At 37.3% G+C, this 18,133-nt stretch overlaps 1 protein-coding gene across 3 annotated transcripts in view; it reads right to left on the bottom strand.

Annotated features, from left to right (window-relative positions):
• Nucleotides 1-13,751: 13,751 nt before the first annotated feature.
• IL1RAPL1 (interleukin 1 receptor accessory protein like 1) overlaps nt 13,752-18,133 on the bottom strand; it is a 735,754-nt gene continuing 731,372 nt past the window's right edge. For all 3 annotated transcript variants that reach the window (XM_061453322.1, XM_061453320.1, XM_061453321.1), the window contains one exon: nt 13,752-17,221. In XM_061453322.1, the coding sequence (XP_061309306.1) occupies nt 16,503-17,221 (719 nt within the window). In that variant the 3' untranslated portion in view covers nt 13,752-16,502. The remainder of the gene's footprint in view (nt 17,222-18,133) is intronic.

The following is an 18,133-nucleotide window of genomic DNA, read 5'->3' as shown; positions in this document are numbered from 1 at the left end:
AGGTTCTGTAACACTGTCACTTGTGCTCCAGATTCTGCTGATGTATAAAGCATATCAGATGGCACATGTTTAAAAATATCTGCTTAATTAGCCTTCAGACTACAACAGTTGTTTTGTAAAGTGGCCTGTGTAAGTTTGAAGGCCAGACCTCATTTCACAGTCCCACAGGACAAGCTCTGAAGGAAACCTCCATCAACTGTCATTTTATTTTAGCAAAAAAAAAACCAACCAAACAAACCCAGAAATCAAGGATGGAATATCCTTCTGTTTTTTTTTTAAATCTGTTTGTTTTTGTCACTTTTGAATCAAATCCTTAATGACATTTAAATACTTGTTTAAAAGAATTTCCATTTCTTCCATTTTTAATTAAAAGTTATAAAATGCATTATTTACCCAGGAGATCAGTTCAGAGCCATTCCATCCTATTTGCAAAAAAGAGAGCCTATAATAAGTCCTTGAAACCTGTTCTATTATATAAATATTTATTTAATTAGTTTAAAAATGCTGATTATTTACCAGAGAGACTGAGGCAACTTCTATGAAGTTACTATGGATGAAAAGAGTTCATAAGGGTTTTTTGAAAGTATCGTATGCTTAATAGCTTGAAAGAGTTGCTTTACAATATGCTCAAATCTTTTGGCAAATGCATGTTTAGTTTGCTGTCTTTTTTATTGTGTTTTATTTAGCTATGATCTAAGGAGATTTTTTTCCAGGCATCTATTGATTACATTAATTGCTAATTAACTATTTGCTTAGATGTATATGATTTCAGTCATTAGAAGAAATGCTGCTCTTCACCATTATTTAAAAATTATAATTAGACTCTGGTTTGGGGTTTGTGTAAGGTTTTGGTAGCATAGGGTTTACAGGGATGGCTTCTGTGAGAAGCTGCCAGAAACTTTCCATGTCTGACAGAGCCAGTGCCAGCTGGATCCAAGAAGGACCTGCCGCTGGCTAAGGCCAAGGCCAAGCCCATCAGTGACAGTGGTAGCACCTCTAGGGTAACATATTTAAGAAGGGGAGTATAGCAGCCTTCCAATATTTGAAGAGGGCCTACAGCGATGCTTGAGAGGGACTCTTCATCAGGGACTGTAGCGATAGGACAAGTGCATGGGTTTAAACTGAAAAAAGGGACATTCAGGTAAGATATAAGGAAGAAGGTCTTTCCTGTGAGGGCAGTGAGGCAGTGGAACAGGTTGCCCAAAGAGGCGGTAAATCCTGGCAGTGTTCAAGGGCAGGTTGGACAGCATCTTGGGCGACATGTTTTAGTGTGTGGCATCCCTGCCGATGGCAGGGGCTTGGAACTAGAGGATCTTAAGGTCCTTTCCAATCTTAACTATTCTATGAAAGTTACTGAACACAAGAAACTGCAGCCAGGAGAGAGAAGTGAGAATCTGTGAGAGCAACAACTCTGTAGGCACCAAGGTCAGTGCAGAACAATGGGAAGAGGTGCTCCAAGTGCTGGCTCAGAGATTCCCCTGCAGCCCATGGTGTAGACCATGGTGAGGCAGGCTCTCCCCTTGCAGCCCACAGTAGACCCCAGGATGGAGCAGAGGGATGCCTGAAGGAGTCTGTGACCCCGTGGGAAGGCCATGATGGAGCAGGCTCCTGGCAGGACCCGTGATCCTGTGGAGAGAGGAACCTATGCTGGAACAAGGGAAGTGTGTGAGGAGCCCTCCCCTGCGGAAGAAGGAGCAACAGACAATGCGTGATGAACTGATCAGAACTGCCATTCCCCCCATCCTCCTGTGCTACTTGCAGGGATGAAGAAGAGAAAATTAGAAGTAGAGTTGAGGGAAGAAGGGAGGGGTGTTGGGGAAGGTGTTTTAAGATTTATGTCTTATTTTCTTGTTATTCTACTCTGGTTTGACAGTAATTAATGAATGCTCTCTCCCCTGTCCAGTTGAGGAGGGGAATGTATAGAGTGGCTTTTGGTGGACATCAATTTGTATACCCAAACAAGTACACACTCCTTAAATTTAAAACCAACTTTCCACAATGAGAATGGCCTCTTAGATATATTAAACCAAGTAAGACATCAAAAGCAAAATCTATGCCCCATTCCCCCCCCCCCAGAAGACAGCAAAATAATATGTACATGATAGTACATGAAATGCTATGGCTGAGTAGAACATATCATTAGTGGCTCTGGATGTTAACTTGGAGGAAATCACCTCTTGCTGTAATGTAGAGGTGGCTCAGCTAGCACTGCATGGAGGAGTTCAAACAGGGTAGCTCAGCACTGTTTATCTAGCTTGTCTGTCTGTGGCCAGAAACTGAGGCCAAGAAAGGCCTGATGGAGACAACAGGGAGCTTACTATATGTGGGATGGGATATCAACCAGCATGGGAGGATTTTCTCTTTTTCTTGCATCTTCTTTTATACTGTATTCTTCCTTTAGTGTTTTTGTATTCTTTCCATGCTGTCCAATACATGTGGTGCTACTATGGGGTGCAGGATGACACCCGCTGGAGAACAAAAAAGCTTGTGGTTGTTGTTGGCAGCATATGCAATGCTAATAACAGAGAAGCCATAGTATATTCCTGCGCCAGATATTTGGGCTATGTTACTTCTGACAGCTGTCTCCACCAGAGCCAATGCTAAGTGAAATGATAGCCAGCACCTAATTCTCAAGACAGAAATGAAAATTCTGTATAAAGTAATCATAAAGGTCACAGGCTTTGTCCTAGCTTTGCCTTTCTCAGTGCATATTCCTCTGCAATATAAGTATGGAGAACATACTAAATAGGTTAAGGTTCATCAGTGTTCATAGCCTAGAAGAATAGTTATTTGATTTTGTGGTATTAATATTGACTTAAAAGACCAAACCCATTCTGAATGCAACTGGAAAGTAAAACACTTCAAAGATCTCTGACTGATTTTCTCGATGCTCTTTCAATCTCAATTCATTTAGACATCAATTCTGTTAGCATTAATTTCAGTACTGTAGTTCCTCTTCTGCTGAAAAATATGCTTACTCTTCATTTGACTAACAACTGCTCTCACTGAGGTTTGAAACTAACCTCTTTAATGCATGAGTCTATTTCAGGTGAGGATGTTTCCCAGAACTTTTGGAGGGATTTTGAAAATGTGAACTGCCAGTAAAGACCTACCTTGCATTGTAGTGCCTTCTTTTCTTATTCTCAGCATCACCTTTTGTAGTATATCACGGTTTCTTTTACAATTCTTAGCAGGTTTTTAACAGAAGACCTTGTATATAGTTCTCCATTTGAAATAAAACAGCTCTTTACTTGCAAACAACAGCTTTATTTTCACTTCTGTAGATACCAGAAATACCTGAGAATTTAATTTTCAGTTATGTGTGTATTACTCCAAATGACATTGTGCTCTCCCTGGCATTTAACGTGTAGGCTCACAAGCATGTGAATAGTTCTATTTCACAGCTCTGTTCAAGACCCTGTGTTTCAATTGCAGATCCACACTACTGGATTCATAAGAAGGCAAACCTAGTTCTTAAAAGACGCATATTTTTTCATTAATGATGAAATTCAATTATTTATACAAAATAAATATGAAAAAAATAAAAAAATGAAAAAAGCATGTTAGGAAAATATAAAGGGGGAATAAGTACTCATAAAGCAGAGGGAATATCTATAATCAATTAATGAAATTGATTATAATAATAATTCAGTGTCCAAAAAATCATCAAATCAGAGATAATTTCCAGTATTTGAGTTAGAGCATTCTGAAGGGGAGGACTGTGTGAGGACAAGAGCTCATAGAAGAAGAAAAGAAAACACAAATTATTTTGATGGTTTTGTCAGGAGACTGCCATCATGAAATGTAGACTTCCAGATAACCACTGTACGTGGTGCAGGTCAGGACTCTCCAAGAAAACTTTCATGATGTACTCTTAAGTATTTAGATTGGTACTGGAATTGTTCATGATTTTTCTCTGTCTTTCTGTTTGTTAGTCTCAGTCTTTCTATTTATTTATTTTTTGGAACCAGGACTCAAGTGCACTTCCAGGCAATCTTCTTGTTTATTTACTTCTCCCTGTGACTGTCTCTCTTCAAGCATGCAGCCCTGCGTGGCTTCCCAGTCTGTTTACATATACATGATTTGGGGAAATTTCTGCATTTGTACTTGTCTCAGTCATGGGTCTAAGAATTGCAAGGAATGCAGAGTAATGCAGCAAAGAATAGAGCATTGTGTTCTTGTTTTTTTTTTATTAATTTCTGTTTAATAGCAATATTTTAAAAATGTAACTAAATATACATTTTTTTTTTTTTAATTTACAGTGGATACCATATTTCTGTGCACTTGACATGCTGGTAGTTGAATGTTCATAACTCGTAAGGTGTCTAATAGAATGCTAAATGCATTTCCTGGCACCATGACAGGCCAATTAATCTTGTTGATATTGGTGAAACTGTGATCATTTTATCAGATGATCCTACTTATATTTTGTATGGCAAGATAAAAATCTCATTAGAAGTATAGGCAGCAGACAGCTTCCAAGTTCAAAAAGGTGACTGCAGTAATAATATTTTGTACCACAGGTCACCTTGACACCAGGCTTCAGACTGCAGGTGTGTGCAAAATGCATTGTTTATATTAAAAATGCATTTAAATGTGAGTTGCTGCAGGTAAACAGATCCATTTGCCGTGTTTTAAAATCCTTGTGATACACATGAGATAAGAAGATTCAGGGTGGTCTATGTCCTGGGCCTCTGGAGCCAGAAGATTGCTAACTTCTGCCACCTTAAGCTCTAGCTATGGCATATGGTCAACTTTTGTAAGAGGTGTTGAGCCTTGCTGGCTGTCTCTTATTGCAAGGCTCCAAATTCTTGCAATAAGAGATTCAACTTTTGAGCAATTCTCCTGGAATCTGGAGGGATACACAACTTTAAAAAAAAAAAAAAATAAAAAATGAAGGAGTTGAAACAAGTTAAGGGTTACTTGTGCCTTTCAGAGAATTGAGGACATGAGGTTCTTGATAGGATAACCAAAAAGAATGTGATTGCAGTTCATGTGACTGGTATAACATGGGTATAAACCCATTGCCTTGGATAGTGACACTCCTGATCTATGCCACTGCAGTTGAGAACTACAGAGCTTACAGTCCATTCACAAAACTAAAGATGGAATTTGTCTTGATCCAGGCATGATGTCATTTTCAATAAACTCTAAAGAGAAAAGCGTGCATCCAGGTTTCAAATGTCAAAAAAAGGCATTTTTTTAAAATTTTCTTGTTAGCTTTCATTTTTACAATTACAACATTGCTGTGGTTTGAGCTACTTCTGTTGCACTACAGTTCTTGTATCAGTCAGGGTCTTCTACTCTGCTCACACACACACACACACACTGCTAAAAAAAAAAAATTCACTACCATGTTACTCTATTCCCCTGTCACCTTGCCATTCCAGTGGAGCTAAACAGTTGTAAAACTTGAGCAATGCAGTAGTAAATCAAACACATATATGTGCACCCACAGAGCCACACAAATTCTTTCCCTCAGAGAGAATGCCCTACCTGCTTTACTATAAGTAAAACCATAACTCTTTTTAAGAAAAAAGAATACACACAGAATATATTTATATCCTAAAGAGTTATCCTTAAAAATAAACCAGTGGAAAAAGAGGAAGCACCAAGAAAGAAAATATTAATGGAGGGATATTTTCTGTTAAATTTATTATTAAGCAAAAGGTCAGGTTCTCAGCTGGTGTAAGCTGGAGCAGCTCCATTGCCTCAACTGGAGCTGTGCCAGTTTATCCAGTGCGTATGCTGTAGGCCAATATGCCCTGCATATTAAATCACTGAACTGGAATCTTCAAATCCTTCCCTATCATGCTGTTCAATTTGCATTGTTATTAGCAACAATTTATTTTTAAAAAAGTTTGCATACGCAAATAATTCACATTGCTTTATTTTTTTGTCAGTTCACAAAAAAGTATTTCAAGTTGTCATAACCTTGCATTTAGCCAGTGAAAGAATAATCTTGAACATTTTTTTACAAACTGGACACATACCCTGTTTATTTTTCTCTAAAATTTGCACACTATAAAGCAAGTAGGGTTTTTTTGTTCTGTTTTAAAACCTTCTTCAGATATTATACAAAAATATTCATATGCAAGTAATAAAGGTTTTTTTAAACATCCAACTTTTTTTTAAACCTAAAGCAGAGTCACATCAAAAGGTTTTTTGTGTTTTGGTTTTTTGTTTTTTTTTTAAATCTAGACAAAGTACACCTTGTGCTTTAACAAACCTACACATCATGTGCTCTTTACAAGGATTCTAGTGAGTATGCTCATGTGTCATTATTCATTAAGTAATGCAAAACTTGCCTACTTTTGTGGATTTTATTTCCCTTAATCTTCTTATTTTCCCCTCTGTGTTATTTGTGTTTGTTTATGCATGTGGAGAAGTTAAGGCAAGTGCAATCAAAGTTACAAAAATCAATATTTCTATTGCTAACATGTGCAGCATTCATATTTAGTGAGTGATGTCTTTTCTCCTGTAAGAATAAAAATTGATGAAAATACAAAAATGTTTAATATGTTATAGTTATTACAATAAGCTGTTCAGTCTTATAGTCCAGGCTTGGTGAATTTTCCAAAAGTTAGGATAACATAAAACATGTTCTTTTGAAGTAACAAACACTGAAACTAGGTAACATTTTGATCATGACTTTCTTTCTTCTCAGCAACATGTATAATATTACTACAAAAATGCAGTTGCTTTTAGTTATGACCCATCTAGGTTTTTTGAAAAATAAATATAAGTTAATCTCTTTAGGTAAAATATTTAATATACTGTAGGCATAAATAGAGGTTGAATGTATCTCAGCTTTAGTGCTTCTATTTGAACTTCAGTGATTTTGAACAAAGTGTGTAAAGGAAGAGTCGTATTTTCCAGTTTATAGTCACATCTGTAGCCTTAAAGAAAGCCTTGATAAGAATGCGTATGTTAATCTATGGTATGTATGGCAATAGTACCAAACATTTGGAAAAGGCAACTAATCTTCAATTAAATTGTAGAATAATCAGAAATCTATGGTCACAGATTTTGGGCCTGATTCTGCTCTTTTTGCACCAGTTATATACAGCATTCATTCTGCTGACTTGAGTATAACTATTTTTGACTTTTATCAACCATTAAGCGAGCTAAGAATGATGATCCCAAAGCCTGGCATGGCACTTGCTTGTTTCATTCCATCAATGCAAAGTGTTTTAAAGTCAATAAACATACCTTTATATTTTCAATGTATATGCATATATTCAGTAGGAACTACAGAGCATTTCAACTGTGGTTGTTCCCAGGATTACTGAAGGCCAGCTGAGAGCTCTGTTAACAAGATGCTTATCCAGCTATTAGCTTTGAATAGCACACTCCAAAGAAAGGACTACTACTGCTTGAGTTGTATTGTGCACTCTGCATATGGACAGTCAGTTCCTGAGCTGAGTAAAATAATTGAAAACAATTAAAGAAACTAAATCCCCTATACAAATTGAAGTTGGTAAAAAGATGCTGCAGTTGACATTAGAATCAAACAATTCTCTATGGACTTTAATTTCTTTATTTGTATTACATTTGCAACTTTCTGTAAAAGTGAAGGAAGTGAAATTTTTTTCTACTATTGCAACTAGGCACATGTTCATTCTTTTAAAGGTCTTTTTGGTCATTTTGTTTTATTAGCTTCTGAAGAAAGTGCAGTTATGTACAACATAAAAATATTTACCTATGAAATGGTTCTTATGCTGAAGTTCATGTATTATGAATAGTCACTACACCAGTAACAGCACACACTTAATAGTGTGCTTTTCTTGCAAAATTCATGTGACTCAAAATTACTGTGAGTGACAGCAGTGGATATTTAGATGCAATTTTGGGAAGATAATTCCATTTTACAGTAAGAGCTAAGATGAATATTTTGTCTTGTAGCATCCTCAACTCACTAACTCCGTTGGCTGCTTCACCACTGCCCAGCACGGGGCAGTTGCCTACTTTAACTTCATCAGCTGCTGTACAGGTATAAAATAAAAAAGAATAACAAAGCTGCAAACCTTTATGATGAAACCAAGATGTTACATCAAATTATTTCTTAGTTTGACCATGGCAAGGGGGGCTGGAATTAGATGACCTTAAGGTCCTTTCTAACACTAACTATTCTATGATTCTATGAAAATAATAATAAAATCCCTAGATCATATTTTTACAGGACATGTAAAAGAAGTTACGGCCATTGACTATCTAGGGCAGAAGGACAGGAAGAGGTGTGGGAAGAAGGGGTGGATATCTGTGTTCTAGTCAGCTATTCGAAATGATCAATTATGGAAATATATTTTTCCATTAATTCACCTTGACTTTGAAATATCTGATTTTATTTTATTTTTTGAGTCTTAGGAAAACCTCAGCAAGCCAATAGATGGCAGTCAGAAGGCCAAAATGAAACGGAAACCTCAGGTTTCACGCAGAAACCTCATCTCTCAGTGAGCCTGTGGTATCAGACTTACTGTATCTGAGACTCCGTCTATTATGGCACCTGAAAGCACCATTTTCCCTTTCAAAACCTCTTTGTTAGAGTGCCTATGAAGTAGAGAACCAACTGAAGTGGAAGCTAAGGAAATTCACCAGCTCTTTCAACAGCTGCAATGTGCAGAGGCAGGAGACTTTCAGCGTAGTTCATGACTACTTGACTCCAGTTCTCTGGAGCTCAACTCCATTCTTTCTAATGTGGCTATGCCATCCCCTGACTAATGTAGTGCAGTAGTATGCCAGTTCTGACATCTCTTTCTTTATGAAAACAAAACAAAAGAAAGCAAAACAAACTAAAAGCCAATAGGAGTCACTGCAAGGAATAAAAACATCCTTGAAAATTACATGCATGTGCAATTCAGTCTGTCTCCAACCCTTTATTCACTAGATTGCTCTTTGCCAGGATCTAGAAAGAAGAATTTCAGGTAAGGTGCCCAAGACAACTGAACAGGGAATTTTTGAATTTGGCAAGTGTCATTTCAAGCAGATAGTATCTTTGCTGCTATTTCTCACTTTTCAAATATCTAACCGTAAAAAAAAAAAAAAATTAAAGTGTGGGAATGCTATTTGCTGTATGGCACTGAGAACTGTTCACAGTCTTTTTTTGTTTAGAAGAGTGAAAAGGTAAGCAGAGAAAATAGGAGATGAACTGTACTGACACTAATTATTATTTACAATGGTAGGAATTCTGACAGATATTCTTTTGATTCGGGTAGATCCTGCCATCCAGAAAAAACATTCTCTGCCTCTAAGAGGGTTATATAAATGACTTCAGATAGCACCCAGGAAGTGAAAGAAGTACCTGGTAAATTTGTAATTCTAGTGTCCTACAGGCAAAAAATATCTGTAACCTGCTGTAGCAGTAGGACCAGATGAATGCCGGTCACGTACCACCTACATATTCTGACGTGACCAGGAAACATCTTCGCTATACTTCTCCCACTCAGTGTCACCCCTAGCTATGTATCTGTGTCACAGTGCCACCTAGCAATGGCCTGGTTGCAAGTCTGTCATCTTGCAGAGCATGGAAAATGTCATCTTGCGAACAAACTTAGGTTTTTGGGAGTTCCTTGAATTTTTATGAGTGTTACTTATTTTGTTGTACTGTTTGATGATTAAATGATTGCAAGTTAAAATACCTATGTAGAAGTTTGAATATTTATAAAATGCTTTTTGTGATATAACTATGATTTGAGAGTGTTTACTGCAACAATTTTCCACCAGATATCTTCACATTTTGTAGATTCATGTGTTTTCCTGTGGTAGGCATAGGCTAATGATCTTAAAGAAGGAGCCTGATGTCACAGAACTATTTTGCTAAAATAGATGGAAACCATTGTATTTTCCTCTCTGCTTTGTATTTGCATAATTGTCCCATTTGAAGTTGCCTGGGTTTTAAGAAGACAAATGTATGATGATCTAATGCAATGCTTAAGGTACATGTATAATACTAATTGTTTAAATGTTCTACTGAGATGTCCCTAAGAACTTATTTAGGACTGCAGTGGGCTGTTCACCAGAGAATATTAACTCTGGCAAACAATTTCTTCTAAGTCTGTAAATTCACTGCAGCTTGTGTTTTAAACTTACAATTAAGAATTGAACTTTCTCAAGAAATAAAATCTCCCTGTGATTTACCTGTCATGCAAGGAATGAAATTTAAAACAATCTCTCACATAACTTTCTACAAAACAGCAGAAGCAAACAACTTTCTCTGACAAACAAAAAAAAAAGCTCTCAAAGCCATGTTTAAATAGGATTTAATAATTGCATTGCTATTTTGCTGTTCTTTGTTTATTTTGGGGTTTTTTTTGAGTGTGTGTGCAGACACTGCAGCTTAATGGCAGATGCATGGGTGAAAATATTTTGGACCCATGACTGACATTTTTAAGACTGACTTTATTCTTCACAAGAGGTTCAGGATAATATCAGGATGTTCTTTCAGATGAGCACTCTACAGGGATATGAAAAATGGTGAATGGTGTGCAAACTGAGAGCAAAAATAAAAACATTTTACAAATTAATGCTTTGTTGCTGTTAAGTCTCTTCTTAGGAAAGAAGACATCTACTTACCCTAAACATCTCTTCAAAGAGTTTTCACATGTACCTCAGACTGAGGGCTCACAGCAAGCTTTGTGTGCATGTACTTTTAATACAGTCTGCAAGGTAAATGGAGAAGACAGAATGGGATGGGATGCTTGGGATGGCACAGCATGGGATGGGATGAAATGGGTTAGGGAGTTGCTGCAAGAGAGTGGTGCTAACTAACTGAGATGGCAATTTCCTGTAACTGTCATTTAGTGGGAAAGAAACTTTTTCTATGCTTAGTGCTGGCTTTTATTTTGCACACTAAACAAATGGAAAAAAAAGTCAGCTATTTCTACTCTTCTGGCTGCTTTGAAGTAGGGTATCTGTGCTTAGCCAGCTGATGGCATTTGTTGTTTATTGCCCCCAACATCAAGGTTTACTGCCCACCTTCTCTGTGTGTTGCCTATAGCAGGTAGAAGAATGGTAATATATGGAGCCTATAGTTCCTTCTGCACCCACCTAACATAGGAGTAACTAAACACAATGGACAGAGCCCTGTGCCTCTCCCTGCACAGGCGCACACAGCGTTCCCACTTCCAGCTTCCAGCTTCCCAGCTTCCCAGTTGCAGCCATGTGGTGCAGCCCCTTGCTCTGGCTTGCTCTTCTTTATCTGCCACCAAATGGGCTTCCAAGCAGGGGCTCAGTAGGTATTCATTTTTCCTGGATGATTTTGTATTTTTGAGGGGGGCACAGAACGAGATATTTGATAAACAGAGAAAGAGAAGGTTAAAAAGCACATCCATTTTATTTTTTATTTTTTGAGTAATTTGTGTGTTCTTTCTATCATACCTTGACAGTTAAGAGAAATATCTTTATAAAAAATAACAAAAATATCTCCAGCAAATTCATAACTCTCAAATTTTGCTTCAAATTGTTTTCCTAGTGCTAGTGAACCAGCAAAGAGATGTTGTGCTTCCTGTAAGCTCAGTACTAGATAAAGATTATCTATTTTATTTTACATTTAGATCCTAGAGGATTGTGTTGCTCTTAAGTCATCAAACCAAAAATATTTTAATTGACTATTGAATGTTTCTGAAATTACATTATCTAGGATATTGGCTATTTAATGTAAGAATGCTGATAAGCTTTTGCAATGAGGCTGGTTATACGAACAAACTGAACGCTTTCCTTCAACAACTGTCGATCTCAATGCACCATTTTATAGTAATATGGGAAGCTTAAGAATTTATAAATTTTTCAAATATGGTATCAGACTTGCCTTTGTAATTTCTGTTCTTACTGCTTCATGGCTGTGTGGACTCTAGGCCTCCCACCCACTGAGCTTATTAGTGCAGAGTGAAGGTCAAAATTTGTCTTAAACAGATTTATTTTTTTTTTTAAAAAACATAGAAAAACTCTTACTAGATGAAATATTTCTATTAGTTTCACTCCCCAGGGCAACAACTCTGAGTTCCGGAACATCAACCCAAGGCCAGCTGGAGAAGTGCAATGCTGCCAGCATGTCTTCTTGGAGGATACAGCCAGAGTCGATGGGAAATAGCCCAGTGAAATTATATCACAAATGATAGCTTAGTATCCATACGAAGTTCAATAAATCTCAAATGAAAGACATAGTGGTGTTCTCCAGCCTCCACTCAGCAGGCTATTTAGGAGGTGAAGACTTGTGATTATACAGAAAAAATGCAAGGGAACTTGCACCAATACAAGTAAACTAATTGTTATGGTATTGCTTGCATTTTTTCTGATGCCAGTCACATTAATCACTTGTTGAGCTGAGAAATGGGTTTAAAAAGTATTCTAATAATAGTAAATCAGATAACGGGTGGGTGTGAAGGAATATAGTTACTCTGAATAATAAACTAAGCTTGTTACTGAGATTATTTTAATGCAGACAGATTTCTTCAATCCTGTGTATCACAACAATAGAAGACATACCAAAAACTCTCTGTGCTAGACTATCAGCAAGCACAAAAACATTAGGAAGTGTATTAGACATACAGGTACATATTTGTGTTGCTGGTCTGTATGGTGGGCCCCAAAAAGCCAGTTGCTTGATGTAGGTCAGCTAGAGTACAGAGCTTTCATGACAAAAACAGCCACAATACAAACAGAAAACAGGTGGGCATTTTGGCCTTTCTTCTCCATTGACTTTTATCCTATTTTTAAGCTTACTTTACTATTGTGATTTGGTTTTCTTCCTTGGATTAGTTAAAGTCTCCTTAGCTTGCTAACTTGAAATTTTCTTTTTTTTTCTTTAATTTAAGAATGAAGGAAGCCTGTTTACCCAGCCAGTTTTCCCCAAATCTCAATGCTTTATCTATAATTTAAACGTGTCATTAATGCACAATATCCAAGTAAAACTTTGTGAATTTTAATTAGGCGGGTATAACAAGCTTTCCAATTATTCTGAAGCTGATTATCACCCATTATGTAACGTACACATGGTTTTCACAGCTGTGTAGTAATAGAAAAATCTTAGTTTGCATCTAAGCCTAACAGTATCTAGCTCTGCACCAGATCATTTTGAAAGTGTTTGAAGTCGGCTGCCAGGTGAGAACTGGGCCTCTACTAAAATTCAGAAGACATTTTGCTGCTGCTTCCCTTGCAGCCAAGCTTTCAGCTTGTCACAGGCTCCAAATATGGTTTCTTTTTCTCTTTGCTTTTGCAATTTTCTTCTCCCACACAAACCAATCTTAAACTCATTCAGCTTTATTAGATTTACTCTCAAATCATACTGCTGCAACTGAGAACAGAATCAGACCCAGCAATGCACTTTACCCTCAAAATAATTAGATGAATATTGTACACTTCCCCCTATTACTGTTCAGCTACATGTGTTGTCCGGAGAACCTATATACTGAATTTCCACAGGTTGTAGAATAGAGTCCTTTAGTTTTATAGCAAAGACTACCCTGGTTATAGAGAGCCTTATAAAGACAAAGCACCACACTTGGATAATTAATGTGCATAGAATACACATACAAACCTGAAGTTCTTGACCAGGCAGAGTAAATTTTTCCAATCATCAAACTGTGAAGCTTTTAAAATAAAGTGCTATTTGCTTATGGCTAAACCTTATATGTGGCTATTGCATGCACACTGCAGGCTGCGTTGTCAAAAACTGGAACACCTTCACCAAAAAGGATGGAGCCTAAGCGCTAGGGCAACAACAGGTGTGGTTGTTTTTTGTTGTTTTGTTGTGGTTTTCTTTTTCATTTTATTTTGCATTCAAGCAACTTTTTGCAAACATAGAGCATGTGAACACAAAACAGTTCTCTTCACTATTTCCTGCACAAAGCTGTTCATAGAGGAGGAATTCTAAAGAGGAATGTTTCTAAAGCCATAGGCAGCTTCTCCATTTGTTTTAGGTTTTGTTTTGTAGTTGATTTTTTCTTTTTTTTTTCGTTTTTCTTTTGTTTAATATAACAAAACATTATAAGAAAAATTTTTACGTAGTGTGAATATCAAAGAGTATCTGTCAATCCCTGAATCATGCTATTCAAAGTGCTTAAATCTACACTAAAAATAGAACAACAGAAAAGTACTCCCCATGAGGGATTGCCTACCAATCATCTAAATATGACTGTGATCAGATAGTTGCATCCTACATTTATTTCACATCCCAGTCTTTATGCCAAGTTAAAGAGGAAGGAAAGGGGAAAAAAATAATGCATTGCTTTCATGGGATACTGGGGTATTTGGCATACAGATGAATGAAGGAAAATGCCATCGGTGCCTGACAGGTGTCTGTAGAAGCAAATAAATACTAGCTTTCTTTCTTACACTATGAAAATAATCAAATGTGCAAAGCTCTCTTAAAATTTTATGTGGCCTGGCAGCTTCATTTCCATTTTGTGGATGTTTGGCACATGTCCAGAGGGAGACGCCATAGTAAAGAACAGATTGTAGAAAAGCAAATTGTCGGAGAAATAAACATTTTTAAGCAACTAAAAATCAGTACACATCCCAAAGCTCTGTTAGGTTGTTATGCAGATACTGAGATTTCTTGACTTTCACAACAGGAGCACAGTCATTTCCTCCCACACTGTCAGTTCTGGATTGCTCCCACAAACATCCTCCACACTGCAGTTTACCCACTCTCTACCCATCACTTTTCATTAAGAAGACCAAAGTATTATAAGCTGTACTTTTCTCATTGTGACAGTGAGAAAGCCCCACATATCCATTATATTGGTCAATATTATTTAGCTACCATAAAAATACATAAAGAAAATTAATCACATAAATAGACTATAAGGTCTGTTTGTCAGGATACCAGTTACGTTTCTGCCAGGGCAAATCAAACCCATGACTCTATGACAGTGTGCTGCAACGAGTAACCCCAGCTCCTCTGCTTCTGCTAGCAGAGACTAGCAGAGAGCTTGGCCTGGATATGTTATAGAGATACAACACTGCTCCTGTCTCTTTCTAAAACCAGAAAAGCCTTTTCTGTTGTTTAAAATGCAAGTATGAGTAAGATGCTTATTGCCTTAAAGATGTCCACATATAAATCTAGTGGGGTTTTTTTTCCTCCCTGGCAGCCATGGTACATGCATTATTTACAACTCCTCAAAGATAGAATCATACATAAAAAATAAAACTATTTATTCATTAAAGTGAATATTTTTTTAATACTTCCAGGTCTGATTTAAATATTAATTTTGTATAAATAAAGTTTATTTTGAAAACAATTATATTTGTTGATATTCATGTCATTTTTTTCCTGCCTGAGTTCTCACTAAAATTATTTTGAAATTAAGAAAGTCTTAATTTTTGTTACAAGCTAAAACCAAATGAAAGAAGATTTCTTAATCCTGAATATATGATTTTAAAGCAAATAATACAGGGGTTTTTAAACATTAAAATACAAGGGGACTCTGTAATCCACAGCAAAATAATGTTTTGCTCTTACTTTTTTAGAAAATAACACTTTCTATAATACAAAGTGACAAACCATCTACAACACTGCCTTTTATTCCCCTTTGGTTTGGAAGTCATCACTATAAATATCAGCAAGATATTGCACTTCTGTGCCTATTGCCTCACTTTTCTTATTTGCCTTACAATCGTAAATGGTCTTATTTGCAGGATTTTGAAAGGGGGGGGAAGAAAAATGCTTAAAAATAAAATCCACAACCACATTAATACTTTTCCAGGAAGTGTTAAAAATAGGGTTTGCTTTTATATTTATAAAAGGGATACAATCAACTCATTCTGAAAATAATAATTAAAAAAAAAACAAACAAACCCAAGAAAGCAAAAACCAAACCATCTCTAGTTTCTACAGACTCTGTAGTGACTACTGTGAAGCAACCGATAGAGATTGGGTATATTCTGTTGTTTGACAGGTATCTACTAAGTTACATGTTAGATGATCAGACTGCAGTGTTACCCCGAATGAGGGTCATTGTAAGGGCAGGGAAGGAGCAGTGCACATTACAGGAGTAGAAATGAAGCTGGAGATCTCAGTGAAGGACGGGGTCCTTCTAAGAACAAATATTCTCTGAAAGAGGTGAACTGCAGCAGGCATGGCCTTCAGAAATCAGGCTAGATAGGCCAACAAAATGGATGGTGCTTCTGATATCAACATAACTTTGTCCAAGCATTCCCAAGAGAGGTTAAAAACAAACAAACAGGAAGTCTAAAACTATACTAATGAAGCAAAAAATTTTCCTATCTATACATTAGTCTCTTCATTTAAAAAAATGTAAATATACAAATTCCAATGACATATAAAACAAAGTTGAAAATGCAAATGGAAAGAGACATGGGTAAAACAGGAAGACTGATGCTACAAAGAAATTGCAAAAACCGTATGTACAAGACCCTGTTTTTCCTCGTATGTTAATTGATTGTAATGCATGTTTAACAGCAGCAGTTGAGGATGTAGTTCCAGGCACCGGACTGCAGACTCAGCTCCTACTCAAGGTTGTTGACAGCCCCTTGCATTTCGGTCACCAAATAACACTTGATATACTGGTCTCCCGTGGCAAGAGGGGCAGTATCGCACTGTTTGTGTGAGCCTCTTCTGGATTCTGCTCCCTGTTAGTTTTTGTCTGCGGCCGCTGCCCATTTATAAGTGTCATAGGGATGTTGCAGTAGGTATGCTGGTTACCTATTGAGGTAAGTGGCAGGGTGCCGGTAGGAGGTACATCGTATTCATAGCTTCGATAATAGTGTTTCTGGCGCATCTGTGAATGATATGTGTTATGAAAGGTGGAGCGCAGGTCTGGATGGGCAGTGGCAAGAGCAGTGGAGGTGGCAGCAGCCATGGAAATTGCAGAGACTGTCTGCAGTTCCCCAAAGGGCCCCTGCTCACTAACATCTAAAACCTGCTCGTGTGTGATGGGTTCAATCCTCTTAAAAGGCATTTCGTACTGTAAACGTTTCCAGAACTTGGAATTCAACTTGTTGCATTTTGGTCCATGCCATTTAATGACAGTGAGGAGCTTGATGGTATGTTTTAGGGCCTCAACCTCCTGGTAGTTCATAACTCCTCGCAGTTCACTGCATTCAATCAGTATCACTTTGATTTCACCCGTGACTAACATATTTCGAAGCCTCGTTTCCAGTTCAAAGATGCTCCAGCCTCTTCTTACCACATAATTTGGAGTCATAACGATGATCAGTCGCTTGCTTTGGTCTACACATCTTGCCACGTCTTCAATGTAGGCTACAAAATAAAACAATTGCTGAAAAAACAGTCTAGAAAACTCTGCTCCCATGGGCTTGGGAGAAACAGCAGAGGCAAATCCCTGCTCCCAGAAGAGCTGACATACTCAGATTTACCAGACTGGCTTGGCAGGACATGGTCCTGGGCAACCTGCTCTGGAGGCTCAGCTTGAGTACAGGGCTAGACAAGATGACCGCGAGAGATCCCTCCCTACCTCAGCTATTCCACAATACTGTGAAACATGTATTCCTGCATGCACTATATGTTAGGAGTGCTTGCTCATGAGCCATGGTTTCATATCAATAACTGTGTCTTTATTAGAACAAACATGCCCACCATCATCCTTTCCTTTAAAAAGGCAAAGTCACCCAGGTAGCCAGCAGAGCAGCAACTGTGTGCTTGAGGAGCTCAGTCTCAAACCAAAATTATATGCTAAGATATACTGTAGCCTTACATTCTTCTTTCTTTTCATGCTTACACTACACACATTCACAAAACCAGTGTGGTCTCCTGCAAATCAATGTTCAGTTTGCTATAGATATAAAAAATATTCATGCAGTTATTTTCTGTTGTGCTTTGCCTATACCAAGCGTCCTTTCTTTTTGTTAGTTAAAGATACTGATCTCAGTAGCTGTCTATATGGTTAAACTGAAGTTAAATGAAGAATATACATCAATATACAAAAAAATTACTGTACGTATATTCTAACATGTGAAAGAAACATAAAAAAAGATTTACTTGAACCAGCTGGAATGAATTCTGGTTTTCAGTCTCTGAGAATGTTCCAGTACCTCAACTACACATTTATCTGCACTGGACACTCACAGAATTCACTGCTTTGCTCTGGTGTAGATGTAATACTTAACCCTTATTTTAGTCCAAACATAACTTTTTCCTTCCTGTCTGAATTTC

The sequence above is a fragment of the Pezoporus flaviventris genome, unplaced genomic scaffold, assembly GCF_033815535.1.
Source record: "Pezoporus flaviventris isolate CSIRO_AGI_PZ_B2104156 unplaced genomic scaffold, CSIRO_AGI_Pfla_v1 ptg000015l, whole genome shotgun sequence".
Taxonomy (NCBI): domain Eukaryota; kingdom Metazoa; phylum Chordata; class Aves; order Psittaciformes; family Psittacidae; genus Pezoporus; species Pezoporus flaviventris.
Note: the sequence above shows the minus strand (reverse complement) of the source record. Positions and strands in the feature narration are given on the sequence as shown.